General features: G+C 37.2%; 2 protein-coding genes across 2 annotated transcripts; one reads left to right on the forward strand and one right to left on the reverse strand.

Moving 5' to 3' along the window:
- Positions 1 to 1,136: 1,136 nt before the first annotated feature.
- PKNH_1239700 (TRAP-like protein) lies at positions 1,137 to 7,512 on the reverse strand (the record flags this gene model as incomplete). Its single annotated transcript, XM_002260411.1, has 2 exons — positions 1,137 to 6,964; positions 7,434 to 7,512. The coding sequence occupies 2 exons, from the start codon at positions 7,510 to 7,512 to the stop codon at positions 1,137 to 1,139; spliced, it is 5,907 nt and encodes a 1,968-aa protein (XP_002260447.1).
- A 3,249-nt stretch (positions 7,513 to 10,761) lies between these two features.
- PKNH_1239800 (geranylgeranyl transferase type-2 subunit alpha, putative) lies at positions 10,762 to 14,210 on the forward strand (the record flags this gene model as incomplete). The annotated part of the gene is made up of 8 exons (XM_039114180.1): positions 10,762 to 11,008; positions 11,305 to 12,541; positions 12,815 to 12,937; positions 13,046 to 13,083; positions 13,211 to 13,328; positions 13,496 to 13,618; positions 13,781 to 13,861; positions 14,087 to 14,210. The coding sequence occupies 8 exons, from the start codon at positions 10,762 to 10,764 to the stop codon at positions 14,208 to 14,210; spliced, it is 2,091 nt and encodes a 696-aa protein (XP_038969828.1).
- Positions 14,211 to 14,650: the final 440 nt, after the last annotated feature.

Consider the following 14,650-nt stretch of genomic DNA (forward strand, 5'->3'; position numbering starts at 1 on the left):
ATTAATCATAAATCATTTTAAGTAAATTTTTTAACTTCAAATTTTTAATCAGTTAAGGCATATGTGAGCTCTTCACTTGGGGAAATTTAGCTATACAAAAAAAAAAAAAAAAAAAAAAAAGTGCTACACACGCTTTTCTGGGCGTTCCTTACAGCACGTGTATTTTTTATGCGCAATGGCTGTTCTGCCGTGGAGAAAACGAAATGGTAAATATAAAGGCACAGTGTAAGTACACACAAATATTATAGAGAAAAGTTTCCTGTACACACAGGTACATGCTTTTTCTGATACACTTAATATACACATTTGGACACTGAAAAAAAAAAAAACAAAAAAAGAAAAAACAGAAAAACAAAGAAACAAAAAAATTCTCGAGTTACACCTACGCTCAAGTGGAGAATAGTCTTATCTGACCTATATAACAGCAGTGGCATGTAAGGATATTATAAAGAAGGCATTTTCGAATACAAAAATAGCGACGCAATTTTAAAATGTCATTTTCCCCTTGAGTTACTGCATTTATCGCTTGGCGATGATGGCCAAGAACGGATTGGACGAATGCTCAATTTCGTTTTTTGCTACTACTTGCCTTATTTTTGAGTTTAAAAAAAAAAAAAAAAAGACATTCATAAAATAGATGAATGAGTCATTAAATAAATATATATGCATGTATCCATGTATGCACATATCCAATTTTTTACACAAGCATAAATGTCCGTTTGTTCACGCGAGGAACGCATTTCCGGAGCAATCATTCAGCTCCGTAAGCATTTTCGAGGACTACCAATAAACAGAATATCCTCAATTCAAACGTTCAGGATATGCACCATGTTACATTAGAAGAAAATATAAGAATGTTTTGCCAAATGTTGCCAAGCTTTGTCCGACTTTTTTTTCTTTTTTTTCTCCTTCCCATATGCGTCTTTTTTACCCGCTTATTATTTCGTCAAAGTGTAAATTGCGTGAAATACACCTTGTGGTAATCTCAACCAACATTAGCTTCTCCCCCTAGGAAGGGGAATGGTACTTCCCCTGTTTCCCCGTAAAATTGTAGCTTCGAAATTCCAGACAGAGCGCTACTTCGCTGATTTCTGAGGCATATATGTACATACATATACTTCTGTGTAAGTGTCTCCCTACGACCAGCCTTCCTCAAAATAGGCACTTTGTCCGCACGCTATGTCTTGGCCCTTATCTTCGTTCATCGGAACGTCCGATGTAAACACGTATTCGATGTTATTTGTGTTGTCCTTTTTCGTGAATCCGTAGTTCTGTGCATATCTGTAAATATACATGGACACAATAATTACAACTGCACCACCGAAGACGGTTGCGCTTCCGTACATGAATGTTTTGCTGTTTTGGAATTTGCTTTCCCTGCGTCCGTCTTGATTCCCATTTTCGTCTCCACCTTCGTTCCCACTTCCGTTTTCATGTGCGCTATCATTTCCGTCCCCGTCCCCGTTTTCTTGTCCCTCGGTGGCCTCGTCTCTAGCCTCCTCATCCGCATTCAACGTGTTCATTACGTCCTTTTGAATCTGGTCCTTGAGGATTTCACTAACCCTCTTGTACATATTTGGGGGAAAGGGCATTTTGGTATCATCCGAATCTATGATAAAATTATTCTGACCAACAATAAGATATTTGTCATTTTCTAATTTTCCTTGGGAATCTTTTTTATAAAATACCTTATGGACAGTTTTGATATCTGAGTAGTACTTGTATGGGTTTTCATTTTCCCCCCCTTCCACTTGTTTGGTACTTTCCACAAAATCTTCAAGGATGCCTAATTTTTCTCTAACAAAATCTTGTTTTTCACTATTCGTTCTTTTACTATCATATGTATTTACTACATTATCAATTATTTCGTTTATATTTTTTGTGTCAATTTTTTCTTTCTTTGATTCAATTTTTTCCGATTCTTCTTCTGGCAGTATACTAGTTTTCTTTTGTGTAATTGTAAAATCTGTGTCTATTTTGGTTGCACTTGAAACTTTACCAGTTGATTCTTGTTTGCCATTTGTTGTTGATATGTCTTCTACTTCTTCATTCACTTGTTCATTTTTTTCTTTACTGACTTCAGTTTGTACATGCGGTGATATGTTTGCCTTTTTCTCATCATCTATTCTATAATCTAAATTTTGTTCATTTTTATCTTCCACTTTTTCTTGATTTTCACCATTTCGATCTAAATTGTCTACTACTTCATGTTCCTTTGGAGTAATTTCCCCCTTTTTGTTGTGTGCAGAATGTGTATTAGCGCCTTCCAGTTCTTCTTTCTTTGCCTCTTCCCCCACTATTCCATCAATGGGGTTCACGATATCTTCATGCAGATTCTGGTTTATATCAAAACCTTCGCTTTTCTCCGTCCCTTTGCTCTCACGGGATGAATCGATAGGTGTATCCTTCATGGTCTCACCTTCTTCCGTGCTCCCCTTGATGTGTTCACTTTTGACGCCTTCAACTTCAGCTACTTCGTCATAATTACCCACTTCGTCCTGCTCTCCTTCTTTTTTATGTTCGCCCATTTCTGTATGTTCACCTATATCTATGTGCTCATCCACGTCTGTACGTTCGCCTATTTCCCCTTTTCCTATAATGCCGTCATGTTTACTAGTATCTTCAGTTGCATCTGCACTATCACCAGTGTTTTTTGTGATTTTAGGTTCACCCTCATCTTCACTTTGAACTACATTCATTCTTTCACCTATGTCTGCATATTTGTCTACATCGTTACGATCACTTTCGTCAACGACTTCATGTTTCCCTTCATTTATATCGGCAACTATATCCATATGGTCTCCTTTAATTTCAGCTACTTCCTTCCTTTCTCCGTTGGTTTTGTCTTTTTCTGCATCTTTCGTTTTAACCACATCAGTGATAACACTTATATCGTTACTTTCCTGCTTATTTTCACCCATGTCTTTGTTTTTCTCTATTTCTTTATGAGTATCTACATCTATGCTTTCAGCTACATTTGCACTTCCATGTACATCTTCATCCTTACTTTTATCCTCAGCTTTTTGATCATCTGCAATTTCATCCAGGAATTCACGTTCACGAGCAGCTTCACCCAGTATTGCCTCTCCTCTTTCAACATCGTTTAAATGTTCTCTCACAATTGGATTCACTAAATGATGCCCTTTCACTTTATCCGCATCATTTGTTACTACATGCGTTGGAGCAACTTCGTCGGTTAACTCGTTTCTTCCTTCTGTTTCATCCACCAAATTATCACTTTTGGATGATTCCCCTAATTCTGTTCCACCGAGACTTGTTTTATCCTCTTTTTTTTTTCCCTTTACAGATTCTTCCTGTACATCCTGTTCCTTGTGGACATGATTTATCCCCAATTCTTCCGCCACATGTTCTTTGGATGTTCTACGTTCTTCCTCAATTTCTTCTTTTGCTTGATTGTGTATTGGGTGATTACCAGATAATTCTTCTCCTTCAGTATGTCCCCTAGTTATTTGCTCTTCCTGTTCCCTTTCGATTGGTACTTCATCTACCTCTTCACCATTATGTGCATCCGCATGTTCTCCAAAGTTATGATTTATAATTCTGTTTTCTATCAGCCTTTCTTCTAATTCTTCTGGATCATTCATATTACTATCTTCCACAATGCTTTCTTCATCGTTCTTACCTGCTGGATGAATATCGTTCATATCAGTTTGTCCTACATGTTCTCTTATGTCTTTATAGGGTTTTTGATTTTCATTTACTTCTTCCTCAGGTACTTTTCCTCTTTCTGTATCATCACCTGATATTATTTCTCCTCCTGTAAATTCACTTGACACTTTGTGATTACCCACCCCATTATTTCCAATGACTAAATGTTCCTTGCCTGTTTGAACACGCATAAAATCTTTCCCTTCATTATCTTCTTCCAGATTTCTGTGCTCGCTAATTGTTCTACTGGATATGTGACTCGTCTCATCCGCATTAACTAGGTGGTTCTTGGATACGTTGGCAGAATTTCCATCTTCTCCTTCCTTCTTTGCTTGTTTACTTTGGTGCTCGCTTTCCTCTTTGCCCTGAAATTGGTATTTACTTTGTCCTTCGTTGTGCAACGCATCTGCTCTTATTCCTTCTCCTTGTAAAATATTCCCATCCGTGCTATGACTCGCTATGTGATGTTCCTCTGTTTTTGTTCCATCTGGAATGGCGGATTCTACCAAATGATTATTCTCTTCTGACTTTTCTTCCATTTCATGTACAGCATGGGATTGTGTAGTTGTTTCTATGTCTCCATCCGTATCATGTGTTTGTTTATCATGTCCACTAATTCGTCCATAATTCTCACCATGCAATTCTGTTGTGTGTTCATTTGATTTTTTTCTCTCACTTTCCAGTTCTGGCAGTTCATACTGTTCCTTCGAGCCATTCGGAATGTGGTTCATAATTAAGAAATCTCCTAGCGATTTGTCATGGTTCCCACGTTTATGTTCTTCTCCACCGTTATCTCCCACTTGCCCATTTAAGTCTACCTCCTTAGTTTGTTTATGTTGTGACTGTCCCGCTACCACTCCCTCATCATTTATATTTCCTTCCTTTCCAGCATATCTCGTATTGTCTTCCCCTCTTTCTCCTCCCTGGTGTGTAGTCATTTCCGTTTTTACTCCTACTTGATAAGTTCTTGTCGTAGCTTCATCGTTGTTATTGCTGATTTTATTCGCTTCTTCCCTCACGTATTCGTCTGATCGCTCGTTGGCGCGTTCATCTGATTGTTCATTGGCACGTTCGTCTGATTGCTCTTTGGCGCGTTCATCTGATTGTTCATTGGCACCTTCGCCTGATCGCTCGTTAGCGCTTTCTTCAACACCACCATGTTTCGTTATTTCCTTCTGTGCACTTTCCTTTGGTGCAACTGTACGCTCAGTTCCTGCTCCTTCCACGTCTTTTATCACATGAGTTATTTTATCTTCCATACTTTCAACATCAGAACCCGTTTCGCTTCTCCTTCTCTGGGCAGCACTTTCCTCATGTAATTCTTGCTCACGCTTATCAGTCAATTCGTCTCTAACATTATGTGTGTTTTTATAAACGGGTGAATTATTATGGTAACCTCCAGAATGTCCCTGAGATGCGTCTTCCATGGGGCCCCTATATATTGCATTACCAGCGTTATCAGATGTAACATAATCATTTGAATTTACCTCGTAATTTTTACCACCACCAATTTGAGATTTTATGTTGTCATTTTGTTCTATGATTATAGGTTCAATAATGGTAGATTCTGCAGCTTCCACATTAGGCAAATTGGCCCCGTTTGACAAACGCGGTGAATCAATTTCCACAGTACTCCCATCTGTTGCCACAGTGTCAATAGTATGCACCTTTGCCATTTCATCTGATTTGTCAAGATTATTGTCTTTGAGGATTTCTTGCACAATTTTCTCTTCCTCTTGTTCTTCTTCATTCTGCATATTTTTCTCCTTCTCAGAATTGAGACTAGTTTCTTGGTTAATGCTCTCTTTAGCATTTTCGTCATCCCCTTTCCCATTCTCCATTTTTCCCCCTTCCGCCGCTTTCTTCCCATCAATTTTTCCTGCAATGTCCGCATTTGCAGTTTCTACGGTATTACTGTCGCTTTGATCCTTTTCATTTTCCTTATTAGAGGTACCCTCACCTACAGTAGCAGCATTAGAACTTGCGTGATCATTTCTATCTACCTCCATCTTGCTCGTATCCAGAGCGGGTTTCTTCACAATGGTGAACTTTCCAAAATTGTCGATGATATTTACCTCATCTCCCTGGTCTATATGCTGAAGCAAAAGTTTGTGATTTTTAATAAGAAGGTGTTGTCTTTCTATCATCGAGCGTGTTTTTTCTTTTAGTTGTTCACCTGCTTCTTTCACAATTCGTGGCATAGCACCCTCTTCGCCAATTTCCCCTTTATATGGTTTGTTCATTTGCTTCCGTTCCAGTATTTCTTCATCACGCAGATCTTCTGCATAACTATTGAGCATTTTTGTTAATTCCTTATATATTCTATGGTGATTTTTTAGCCTTTGCTCATGTGTGCAAACTGGCAAATCATTACATGAGACATATTTTTCCAATATTTCGTGCTCTACAACGCGCGGTTTGAACATATAGCCTTCATCACAGATTCCTCTGCATTCGTATATTTCGTTAGTACACTCGCGTCTATAATCCTCCCTGATTATTACTTCATAGTTGAAAAGGCTTCTACAATGAGCAACGTAGTGATCCTTATTAATGATATAAGGTTCAAGGGTAACTTTTATGGGAGTGGTTCTCTGTCTTTTTCTAAATTCACAAGGACCACTCCAATCAGACCAATCGTTATACCTTGCACAAGTTCCACCATATTCCAAAGCATAGCAAAATCTTTCTACACTGACAGTAGCAGCAATATCAACATCGTTACCAAAGAAATATGCTAAAGGAGCGTTGGATGATTTATGATAACTCATTTCAGAAATCTGAAAAGTGCGCTCCCTGGATTTCTCAGAATTGTCTGAGTAAAAAAAAATCCCCAATTTTTTACTTCTAATGTCTCTTATATAATTTATAAATTCTTCAGAATATTCCGAAAGTTCCTGTTCTCCAAAAAATTTACTAATAATTATAACATTTTTGGAAAAATTCATTTGGGGATTATTTAATATATACTCTTCGTAATACTCCTTCAAGGATGCAAATACATTTGAATGCTTATATTCTGTAATACTATATTGTTTGTGATCTTTCTGAAATCTCGTTAATGTTTCTAACATGTCATATTCATATCCCATTCGTCTCATATCTGTATACAATATTTTATCATCAAAAAAGGAATATGAAAAATAATTCCAAGTGTTCTCCAGATTAAACGCTATGTTTGCAATTCTTCGAGCTAACAAATAGCTATATTGCCTATCATACCTTTCTTCTGCACTCACGAGGACATGGATATTCATTTCCACGCAGAAATCATCCATTAAGTAACTTTCGTACCCTGAATTGGCATGATGGGAGAAGAGAACGTGGAGTTGGTAATACGCTACTATTAACGGTAAACATTTATCTACCCACGAAGGATGCACAGGAAAGAAAATGGAGGAATATGCTCGCCTATATGTTGATTTTAAGCGATACATGGGCAGTGCATATTCATGGTTCATTCGAAAGCACACTTGCTCACACTTAGGAAAGCATTTTCAGAAAGAATGATGAAATTTCAGTTGCAAGAATAATGCATGTAGACAACTCCGTGTAGCGGTTTTATGAGCAAACACGTGAGGATCAGTATTTGGTTCTATGGAGAAAAAGATTTATTTGAAACATTCCCTGGGGCATGTTCCTAGAGGAGCTACAAACACCTTCACTTCAATATATTTATACACTTATATGTACAACACATGCTTGCATACATGCTGACATGGGGACATGTCTTTTTTATTTTTTTTTATTTTTTTTGTCCTTACCTGAATTTTTTTTAGTAGAACTGTCGCCAAATGCCAGGGGCAAAAGGCCTAAGATACTTAATACTATTAACAAGTTCATTCTTAAGGTAAACAAAATTGAGTGTAGTAATGGATACGTGGACAAGTTTTTTTTTTTTTTTTTTTGATAAAGGTCACCAGACACTTTGATCTATGAACACGTTTATCTGTTCACTTTTTCCTCTACAGTCGTATCTTCGTCTAGGGCTATATTTCCACGTTTATCCTTATACAAGCCGCTAATGTGAATCTTCCTTTTTTATTTAACCCATATTTTTAAGCGCCTCGGTTGTGCTTCCTTCGTGGTTATTAGTACATGCGCGCAAGTGTGTACACACGTATATATAAACAAGTATACAAATATGTATATATATACTTATGGTTCTGTTTATGCTTTTTTTCCCCCTCTTCTTCTATTTTGTTTTGTTTTGTTTCCTTTTCTTCCCTTTAGCAACGTTACAACCTTTTTTTAAATCACAATGTGAGCGACAAGCAAATTCGCTCCTTCCGCATAAACATATTAAAAATAGAGCATATGCTTCAGGTGTAAATCTGCAAGCATCAGCAAATTTATGTCAATCGGAAAGCAAACGGAATGTAGAAAAGGAGTTAGCTAGTTGGTACATTAAAGAAATTACTTACACAGGAAGTATATAAAAAAAATTTCTTCAACTTTTCCCGTTGTTCATAAGAGGAAATAATTGCTGTGTGCAGGATGGAAAGTACGCCAAGTAGGAAACCAATACATGTGTTATTGGCTAGCAAAAAAAAATGCCTAAAAACTAAGCTGTTCTGTAAGACATTTTTAGTAGAATTTGTAATTTATATAAAATAGTGATGTTGCGTTGTAGCTAGGCAATTCATGGGGAATGTTCTCAGGGAGGAAAAAATAATGAAGAAGGGAAGACAAGGAACGATTAAATTCATTTAACTTTTTTCACGTTCACTTTGGCTTCGCCTACACGTTTGAATTTTAAGTTTTTTTTCTTTCTTTTCGTGTATGATTCCCACCTTGTGCCTGCTTCTAGCAGGCCAGAAATTATTCACCTCTTACTCACCTAATGAAATGGCTATAAAATTTCCAACCCCCCACTTTGAGTTTTCGTTCTAGTATAGGTGAACACAAATTAGCGGAAGACAAAATGGTAGGCCATTACCCTTACCGGTTATTCATTCCTGGCAGATTTAACATCGTGGTTGCAAAAGGGGCATCTTGCTTCTATCAATTCGTGTCCTTTTTTTAAGCAAATTTTGTTAACATTAATCTTTTTATACTTTTTTTTTTTTTTTTTTTTTTTTTTTTCCCCTATAAGATGTTATTTCCATCCATTCCTAATTGCTTCTTTGATATATCGTTTACGTGTTCGCCATGTTGTCATTACATGAAGAAAAGGAAAATTTATACACATACAGAAGGTGTGACTCGTGAGTAGGTAATTATTTCTACACCTTTTCACTTTACCCGACTTGTTCATATACGTCTGCATTAAGCCCGTAAATTTGCTTATGGTTGAAAAAATAAAGAACAGGTCGATCTATCCCTACATAGACATTTTTCCTTTCGTTAAATACGGAGTGACACGCCTCATGTCGCGAGCTAATAAATACTCGCACATGTATATATATGCATATGCATATTTATTTTAATATACTCTTTTTTTTTTTCTTTTTTTTTTGCTATCCGCATTAAGGCTATGAGCGACTGTTTACGCGTTATTTAGAAGAAATATTTCCCGCGCAAGGACATTTGTAAAAATTGATGCGTAAATATAAACAGAATATAGTTGGTTTCATGGAGTTATTTCCTTTTGTCTTTAATTTGCTACAAATTAGAGGCCCACGCAGGCTTCATTATTCACATCTTGTAAATATTTAAAAAATTGTGTGTAACAATTGCGTAAACATATTTTGGGAAAGAATGCGCGTAAAATTGAACACCCCTCTTTGCAGCACAAAACCAGGGTTGAAAGAAAAGCCCGTTCCATCAAATGGAGGTTGTACACATTACCGTACTTGCCATTATTTATGGAAAAAATGAATGAAAAAAAAAAGGCGTCTAAGTCTCAAAAAGGATATTCTCAAAATTTCAATTTTTTAATATTCATATTTGCAAAAATGTTATATCTTCGCGTGATTCGAAATGACTACTCCGTCGATGTCGAGCGACTTCGGCGGGAATCCCAATCGGTTAAATGTGTAACGCGTGCACATGTGTGTGTATATGTAACACCAGGTGTTGTAAAAAAAAAAAAAATACACTAAAATGAGCACACTGATTGCTTCCCTTATCATTCATGTATGTGCATGTACAGATAATATTTCCCTCTCGTCATGTAGCTGCTTGTTCGAGAAACATTTTTGAGTTATGAAAAAAATTTATAGGGATGGAAAGAGGCCTCAGGATTCGTGCTCTCCTTGCATATATAAAAAGAAGCGCAGTAGCGAAGTGGTTAGTAGGATAAAAATTCCCTTACATTTTAAGCATTTGTATATGCGGTAAATGTGTCTGTATTTTTCTATATATTTTTTTTTATCATCACATTTTTAAGAAAGGAAAAAAAAAAAAAAAAAAAACTAATTATTTTGTGCTAGCCGAGCCGTTAACGGTGAAGAATTGTTGCAAGTTTTTTTTTTTTTTTTTTTTTTCTCCTTTTGCGCGACATTTTAGAAGCTCATTATTTCACGAAGGGTAACATGTGTACGGGGGAAAGGATTTAAGAAGGCGGGAGTTTAACACACGCCTTTTGTGGTGGTTGTTTGGACTTTTATTTTGCATCCTACAAAAAGTGTTTCACTTGTTTATAGGGTTTATATAGCCGTGACGACGCGGCATGGGTATTTCTTGCAATGTAGCATATATTAATATTACAACGGCAGGTCGACTTGCACTTCATCTGGCGCTCCTTTCCGCATGGACGTGGGTATCTCACTGATGAAAAGTTCCAATGGTATATTGTAATTCCGTTCAGTTTTCTCCAAAATTAAAGAAGCCCAAGTAGTGGAAGCCAGGTGTTCGAATTTCATCATGACTGTCATCAAAAGGGCATGGTATAGCACTGTTCCCCCACCCTTCCGCAAATCTTTGCCCTTTTTCGATGTAAAAAATATTAACCTCATTTGAGAGATTTGCGCAATTTTGTCATCGAAGGGAGGGGGAGAGAAGAAAAGATATAAAAAAATATATATATATAAAACAAATAACAAATAACGTACAACAAATAACGTACAAAAAATAACGTATAAAAAATAAAGTATAACAAATAACGTATAAAAAAATAACGTATAACAGGTAATATAGCATAATTGGAAAATGCATGGACGGAAAGCCAGTAGCTCAAAAGACGAGAAAGCCAAGCTAGAAAAAATCAAAGAATTAATTCCCCTTGTGAATCACTTGATAAAAAAGAAGAATGAAAAAGTCTATGATAAAGAATACATCGAGAAGACATCCCTCATTTTGAGGAGGTGCCCTAATGTACAGACTTTGTGGAATTTCAGGAGGGAATATTTTGAGTCTTTGGTAAATTCGGACTCATCAGCTAGCCAAGTGGAGAAAGGTAAGAAAGGGCATACAAAAGAGCAGCGCATATGGAACGTAATCCCGTCTGTGTTATGCGTGCTACATATTGTAGGAGAAAGAAAGATAAAGGGGGGGGGGGGAAGAATTCCCAGTCGAAGGGTGCACACACATGTGTGGTAGGCATCATCAATTGAGAAAAGGAGGTTGAATCTTTTCATCACTATACCCGCACATTCTTGTAACATGCCGTATGAACCTCTCTATTCATACTACTAAGGATAAAATACATTATAAAACTCTTCTCTTTGAGGGCATTTTTACCCCCTTTTATAGGCGAAGAAGAAGCAGATTGCCGAAAAGAGACCTCCCGTGAGGAGCTAAAAATTTTGATGAAAAATGAAAACAAAATGGTTGAAGAAATTATGATGAAATTTAACAAGTTCGATGATTTATGGTTTCACAAATTGTGGATAATAAAATTTTGTCTAAAGAATGATCTAATGGATTTTTCTGACCTGATGAATGAGTTAGAATATTGCAAAAACAACTTCAACAAAGACGATAGAAACTTCCACTGTTGGAACTACCGGGCCTATATCATAGCGTGTGTGCATATATATATGAAGAGGGGGAAGCCTCAGAGCGGGGAAGCTCAAAGTGGGAAAGACAGTTCTGATGAACGTGATCCCTCCTCCACAGAACTTGGAAACCAATTTGACGTCCATAAAGTCAATTACGAGCTGTCGAAAACATTGATTGAAAGAAATTTTTCCAATTTCTCCGCCTGGTTTCTGAAATACACCATACGTGAATCCCTAATCTGCAACGAGAACGAGTTAGATTTGATAAAAAGTGCAATTTTCACGGATCCGTTTGATCAAAGTATGTGGGAATTTTATAGATGGTTTCTTTTTCAAAAGGGTAATGACAAGGAGGAAATATTTTTCACCCTATTGCAAAATAATTGCATTTATTTTTTTTTCCAAAATTTGGTTAAGGCCAATCTATCCAAATCAAAGTGTTACGATGAAAATGGAAAGGAAATAACTGGAGAGTGGGGCAAACATTTCGTAGACCTGAACAACCCTCACGACAGTTTCGAATCCTTCGTATATTTTTTCAAACCCACCGATGAAAATATCCTTTTGAATGGGCAAACTACTTATTTAAAATTTTGTATATTTTATTATAAGTATAATCTTCACGATCCAGGGAAGGTGCATTACGGAAAAAATATCCTCAGCGATCTAACCAAGTGCCATAACTTTTTAAATGAGGAAGACACATATGAGCACAACATTGTATACCATATCGATTTCAGGAAGTTTTCCCAAAACGAACATTTCAAAATATTACTAGATTATGATAAACAAAGGGGAAGGGACGGTAGAATGCATTCCGAGTCCAGTTGCGTTAGCCCCTTCAGTGCGTTATATAAATATATCAGCCTCTCCAACATATTGTTGAATACAGCCAAGCACATGAATTTCGCTTCATTAAATTTGGAGCTTGAGCAAATGAATGAACTACTACTTTTGGAAAGCACTTGCAAGTTTGCCTTATTTACCAAGTAAGTCAAGAGGAAGAAAATTCTCTCTTCCTATTAGTTTGCAATCAGTTCGGCGCGCCCATACATTAGTTGCCAGATTAATAGGCCTCCTTGACCGTTTATACTGTTGTGTTCGAAATGTAGAGAGATTTCTCTGTGAGGAAGAATAGACGTGCGACGACAAAAGGAAGAAGCGTCTAGAAACTACGATCCCCCCCCATTGTGAATTCGCATATGAGTGACTCATTTCATGTACATTAAACATTTAATAAAACCAAAACGATAATATTGCAGGCTGGAAATGTTAAGAAGGCTTGAACGGTTTGACGAAATTTTCCCTCTACTTGAATTGTTAAAGCAAGTGGACAGCATGCGAGTGGGGTACTACAAAGACTTGGAGACGGACCTGCGGATACAGTAATTTCTACTTTCCTTATTTCTGTACCTATCCTTTGGCTTTTGTTTATTTTTTATCCACCGTGCTGTTTTGTACTCCCACTCATGTTAACACCTCACCATATGCAGGAAAAAAATACATGATTACTACGAGGATTCCAAAATGGGTTAACCGCTTTTTGCAAAAAAAAAAAAAAAAAAAATTAACGAAAAAATCGTTTTGTTCCGTGAACATTTTGAAATATGAATACAGTGAAGCAAAAACTTTCGTCTTTGTCTTTCCCTTTTCGATAGGTGATAACGGGGATCTTGATTTGAGTGGATTCAACATTGACAACATAACATACCCCCTCATGATTGAAGCTTTTTTTATACCCAGTATTAATTTGTCCAACAATCTCCTATCAGAGTCGTATGAACAAAAAGGAAAGAAGAGAGCCGAAAAGGCGGGATGAGCTACGGTGCTCGTCGCTTCGGTTCCATTCGCAGTGTGTACATATATATGTGTGTGTACAAGTGTATGTATGCATGTATGTCGGAGCACTTACGCATTCGCATTTTACGCCCTTCCCATGGTAGGTACACCGGCAAGTGTACTGTAAACTTTCTGTACAACCTGAGGGAGCTAAATTTGAGTCATAACAAAATAAAGCGCCTCGTAGTCCTGATGAAGAATTTGTACAACCTGAAATTACTGGAGAAGTGAGTGCCTCGAAAGTGTAGAAAAGGAAGCTTGCTCAGTTTGTTGCAAAGTTTTTCTCCTTCCTAAATGTATCTATGTATATAAGCTTATATGTGTATTTATGTATGTATTTTTTCCCCCCCTTGCACGTCCAATTTGTTGTTTAAAAAAAATCAACGCAGGCTTGATGTCAGCAGCAACGCACTGGCAAATTTGGACGAAGATCTGGACAAGTACTCCTTCGTATTGCTGCCGAATTTGAAGTAAGCTAGATGGAGCACTTCGTGAGCGAAATTGCCTTCACTTATTGCGCATGGAGTTGTAATTTATTGCTTCATTCGCCTATAGGCGTAAGAGGAAATAACGCCCACTTCCTCTACACTGTGCTGTGAGTAATAGTGCACACCGTGGGATGTCCCCGTACGCGTGTGTGTATATATATGCTCATACAAATTGATGCGCTTATTTTTTTTTTTCATCTTCCTAAGACAAATTAACATCAGCGATAGCAACCTTTCCGCGCTGCTGAACCAGAGGTACAAGAATATGAGTGAGATCAACACGTATAAAGTAGTACATGCCAGTTCGAGGGTAATTTTATCCAAAGAGTAAGACTGCGCGTGGCTGTGCCACTTATATTAGGAAGAGTGGAAACCTCCGATGAAAGGCAGTCCTGCTATCAAAAATGACACACGAAGAAATAGAAACCCTATTGGCGCATTATTTAACGCCATATTTCTATTTAGCCGCTCATGCTTTTCCCGTTAAATTGATGAAAAGGAAAGTCTTGCGCCTTGAAGGGATTTCCAAAACAAACAAATAAGGAACGAGGTAAATATTTATCAATGCACTGAATAATGCAGACGCATATGAATACACGTCCATGTAGATCCTCCAAAGTCCGGCCACGTGTCGGGCATGCCCGAATGAAGAAAAGGACATGTTCGCAATGGAGCATTCCTTATAAACAATTGGAAAAGGAGTTTCTCAAAAAAAGGCAAAATGGAAAAAAGGCAAAATGGAAAAAAGGCAAAATGGAAAAATGGAAAAAT

Source organism: Plasmodium knowlesi (genome assembly GCF_000006355.2).
Source record: "Plasmodium knowlesi strain H genome assembly, chromosome: 12".
NCBI lineage: Eukaryota > Apicomplexa > Aconoidasida > Haemosporida > Plasmodiidae > Plasmodium > Plasmodium knowlesi.